Source organism: Penaeus monodon, chromosome 14 (assembly GCF_015228065.2).
Source record: "Penaeus monodon isolate SGIC_2016 chromosome 14, NSTDA_Pmon_1, whole genome shotgun sequence".
NCBI classification, from domain to species: domain Eukaryota; kingdom Metazoa; phylum Arthropoda; class Malacostraca; order Decapoda; family Penaeidae; genus Penaeus; species Penaeus monodon.
In genome coordinates, this window is record NC_051399.1 from 3,944,063 (window position 1) to 3,949,062 (window position 5,000).

Genomic DNA, 5,000 nt, shown 5'->3' on the forward strand with positions numbered 1-5,000 from the left:
AAAAGAAAGAAAGAGAAAGAAATTACACAGATAAACAGACAAATCAAGACACAGAGAGAAAGAAATTACACAGATAAACAGACAAATCAAGACACAGAGAGAAACACTATGAGAAACCGCAGCACCCACCCTGTGCATAAGGCGCGAGGAGGTCCGTCACCACGTCCCCGGGAGCGATCTGCAGCGCCGATATCCTGACGGAGAAACGAGCTCCTGTGTTGGCTCTGTGGTCTTCCAGGGCCTTGTAGAGCCACCACACGGCAGAAGAAGGCATCACTCCGAGGCTGTGCGAGGTCTCTCCGCCCCCCAGCATCGTGTAGCTTTGGCCTGGAGGAGGAGACGCAGAAGCACGGTGAGTGGGTCTGTTGCGAGGTGAACGCGGGGTGACAGAGGGGGGAGGATAAAGAGGTGAAGAATGAGGAGAAAGAGAAGGAGGGATAAAGGGGTGAGGAATGAGGAAACAGAGAAGGAGGGATAAAGGGGTGAGGAATGAGGAGATAGAGGGGGCAGGATAAAGGAGTGAGGAATGAAGATAAAGCGGAATGTTTGTTTATTGTGCAGGATGTAAGGAGTGAGGAATGATGATAAAGCGGGAATGTTTATTTATTAGGGAGGGAAAGTATGTTTGCGCGTGTACACTGATTGATTAAGAATTGTTTGGTGTCTGTAAAGTTTTTTTTCTTTTCTTAAATACTGAAAAGGAAGGGTTTGTTTAATACATGTTCGTTTTATTCTCATATAGTGCAATTAGAGGAATTTAAGGTTGTAAGTAGATAAAGCCATGCATCTGAGAGATAGATGTTGATAGATAGATACATACATATTGAATGGGTGGAGAGATAGATAGATAGATTGATATATAAATAGTTGGGTAGATAGATAAATTAGACAGGCAGATAAATAGATAGGCAGATAAAACGTCACACAAACAAACAGACAGACAGACAAAAAAAGAAAAGAAAGGAGAAGGAGTAGACAAACAAACAAGACACACACACACACACACAGACAAACACACACACACACACACACACACAGACAAACCACACACACACACAAACAACCACACACACACACACGCAAACACCCAGACACACACACCACACACACACACACACACACACACACCACACACACAAACACAAACACCCAGACACAAGCGAAGCCATCGACATCCAAGCAGGTTGAAGCGACACACTGAAGGCCAAGTCATTACATCTCAGACACTCGATTAAGGAGGAATCGTCTGGGCGCATCTGTTCTTGGGGATTTCGTTGTTAGGGATAGGGTAGGGTTTCGATCAGCGGAGGAGAGGGAGAGAGCGGAAAGGAGAGGGAGGTAGAGTGAGGAGAGGAAGGGAGAGGGAAGACGAGAGGGGGGAGGGAGCGGGGGGGAGGAGGGGGAGGGAGAGGGGTGGAGGGTGGGAGGTAAAGTGATTGAGAAGGGGGGAGTTGAGGAGAGGAGGGGGGTAAGGAGAGGGGCGGAGGGAGAGAGGTGAGGGGGGAAGGGATGGTATGCGGGATAGAGGAGAGAGAGTGGGGTTGAGGGGTTGATCCGAGGGGGAGTCTGGGAGGTTCGGGAGGGGGTCTGGGGGAGAGGGGAGAGATCGAGAGGGAGAGGAGAGGGAGAAAGAGGAGTGATTGAGAGGAAGAGGAGAGACCAGATGGAGGGGCGGCAGGGAGGAGGAGGGAGGAGGGGGAGGAGAGTGAGAGAGCCGAGAGACGGAGAGAGAGAGAGATATGGAGTGAGAATTTGTAGATTCGAGAGAGAGAGGAGTTTGAGATGTTAATCTATCGGGAGATAAGAGATTTGAGGATGGGAAAGGGACGAAGGTATGTGAAGAGCGAGATAGGAGAGGAGAGAGAGAGAGGAGAGAGACCGGGATGGATTGCACGAGAAAGAGAGAGAGGAGGGACAGAGAGAATGAGAGAGGACGTGGTGCATGCAGAGAGGATGATTGTGAGAGAGAGAGGAAGGAGAGGGGTGTGACGATAGAGAGGAGAAGCGAAGAGCCCGGAGGAGATTGCAGAGGAGAGGAGAGACGTGAAGAGGGAGAGGAGCGAGAGAGAGGAGAGATGAGGCGAGGGGGCAGGAAGAGAGAAAGAATGAGAAAGATAGAGGAAGAGGAAAGGAGAGAGAGAGATGATGAGAGCTATAGAGAGAAGAGACGAGGAGGTGGAGACAGAGACGAGAGAGGGAGAAAGAGAGATAGAGAGAGAACGAGAGTATGAGAGGGGAGAGGGAGAGAGACGAGGGAGAGAGAGAGAGAGAGAGAGAGGAAGGGGCAGGAGAAGAAGAAGAAGAAGGAGGCAGGAGAGAGAGGGGGGGTGTAGGAAGAAAAGGAAGAAGGAAGGAGGAACAGGAATAAAAGGTGATGTTTTTAATTCTCTAATTTCTCTCTCACTCTTTCTCTCTCTCTCTCTTCTCGCTCTCCTCTTCTTTTTCCCCTTCTCTCTCTCCTCTCTGAACGCTTCTCTCCTCTCTCTCCTCTCTCCTCTTCTCTCTCTCTCTCTCTCTTCTCTCTATCTCCTCTCTCTCTCTTCTCTCTCTCTCTCTCTCTCGCTCTCTTCATCTCTCTCTCGACTCTCTCTCTCTCTTCCTCTCTCTCCTCTTCTCTCTCTCTCTCTCTCTCTCTCCTCTCTCTACTCCTTCTCTCTATCTTTCTCTCTCTCTCTCTCCTCGTTCTCTCTCTCTCTGTCTCTCTCTCGCTCTCTCTCTCTCTGCCCTTCTTATTTCCTATCTCTCTCTCATAATTAATACACTACCCTTGAATCTTTGAACAAAGACGCTAAATAAAGAGAAAAAGAAAGAAAATAAGATAGAGAGAAAGCAAGAAAGAATGTAAGGAAACAGAGTAAAAGAAAAGAAAACCAAAGATAGAAAGTAAGAATGAAAGTCAGAAAGAAAGAAAGAAAGAAAAAGATGAATTAAGAAAATAATCTTACACTTTTCCTATATTTTCATATGCAATATTCTCACGCTCTCAAGGACGTCGAATTTTCAACAAGTGCAACAATAATTGTGTCTGTCTGTCATGCGTCATGGTGGGGGTGGGGGGAGGGGGGGAGGGTTATTACTCGTCTTATCTATTCAAATTTCTTTTCGTTTATTTGTCTACTCTTATATATATATATATATATATATATATATATATTATATATATATATATATATATATATTTTTTTTTTTTTTTTTTTTTTTTTTTTTTTTTTTTTTTTTTTTTTTACTTGCTTTATCACTGTCCTTACTTTATTATTTTTATTCTCTTTATTTCAGGCCTAAGTAGTTTTTTTCATCAAAGAAACAGACAGAGGGAGGGTGGGAGGTAGGGATATATATATATATACTAGTACATTATATATATATATATATATATATATATATACTATATATATATATAATATATATATATATATTATGTGGGTGTGTGTGTGTTTGCGTGAGAAAGAGGAGAGAGAGAGAGAGAGAGAGAAGAGAGATGAGATGCCTTTGTAGAGGGAGCTGAGACGATGAGAGAGAGGAGAGAGAGAGAGAGAGAGAGAGAGAGAGAGAGAAGACAGAGAGAGAGAAGGATAACGAGAACAGAAGAGGGGAGACAAATGAAGGAGGAAGAGGGAGGGGAGGGGAGGGGGGCGTGAGGGATAGATGAAGAGGAAGGGGGGGGGGAGGGGGTCGCTGAATGACACCCTAGAAACTTAGCCTGAAAAAGTTACGAGGGACATGAGGACCCAGAGTGTGCAAAGTTAGCCCTCAGGGTCGGCGTCCCCCCTCCTCCCCCCTCCCCCCTCCCTTTCCTCTTTTCCATCCCGTCGACCCCCCCCCCCCACCATCACCCCTCCAAAAAAAAAAAAGCTTAGCGTATCTATTCTTCCTCCTTTCCTCTTTCTCCTTACTTCCTAACCCTTTTTTCTTTTTTACCTCTTCCCCCCTTCCCAACTCCCCCCCCCCTCCCCCCCTTCCCCTCGCATTTTGAATCCTTCTGATTCCTCATGCCTCCTTCTCTCCCTCTCCTCCCCCCCCCCTTCCCAACTCCTCCTTCTTCCCCTTCCTTTCCTCCTTCAACTCCCCCCTCCCCCTCCCCCTCCTCTCCCTCCTCCCTTTCCCCCTCCCTCTCCCTCCTTCCTTAATTGCTTCTCCCCCCATCCCTCCCCACCCCTATCCCCTCCCCCGCCTCTATAAATCCCTCCCCACGCCCGCCTTGTCCCTTTGAAATCCTCTTGAATCCCTCTCCCCCTCCCCTCTCTCCCCCCTCCCCCCCTCAAAAGGACCCTAAAGGAACCCTTGAAGGAACCCTGAAGGATAACCTCGCCCCCCCCCCCCCTCCCTCCTAAGGAAGCTCGGTGAACTAAAAGGAATCTGAGGAAGGGAAAGGGTGGGGGGGAGTGGGGGGGGAGGAGAGGAGTGGGGGAAAGGAAAAAAGGGAAAAAGGAAAGGGAAGTGGGCCCATAGGGGAAAAGAGGGGGAAAAAAGGGAAAAGGGAAAAAAAAAAGTGGGGGAAAAAAAGAAAAAAGGAAAATGTAGGGGGAGAGGAAGAGAGGAAAGGAGGAAAGGGAAGTGGGCGATAGGAAGAAAGGAGAGGAGGAAAAGGAAGAGGAAGATAGGAAGAGGAGGAGTGGGAGAAAAGGGAAGAAGGAGAGAAAATGAAAAGGAATTAGAAGATAGGAAGAAAAAGAAGAAGATGGAATAGAAAAATCAGAAGTAAAGACGGGAGAGAGAAAAAATAAATAAACGGGAGGATGATAGGGTAGAGGAGGAAGAAGAAATAAAGAGATAAAGAGAGAGAAAGAAGACAAGGATGAAGAGGATGAAGAATAGGAAGAAATAAATAGATTTGTTGAATCATCAGAGAGGAAAATCAAAGAGAAAAAAGAGAGGAGAGGAGATGGAAGAAGAGAAAAAGGAGGAAGAGTAGGCAGAAAAGAAGAAAAGAAAAACAAGAGAAAGGTAGAATGAAAAAAAGAGTGGAAATGAGATAGAAGATGAAGAAGGAGAAAAACGAA

At 46.5% G+C, this 5,000-nt stretch overlaps 1 protein-coding gene across 1 annotated transcript in view; it reads right to left on the reverse strand.

Annotated features, from left to right (window-relative positions):
- The window catches only part of LOC119580545, a gene marked incomplete in the record, with an annotated part of 127,471 nt that overhangs the window by 54,731 nt on the left and 67,740 nt on the right, over positions 1–5,000 (reverse strand). The window contains 1 exon segment of the mRNA XM_037928663.1: positions 130–327. Coding sequence (XP_037784591.1) covers positions 130–327 — 198 coding nt within the window.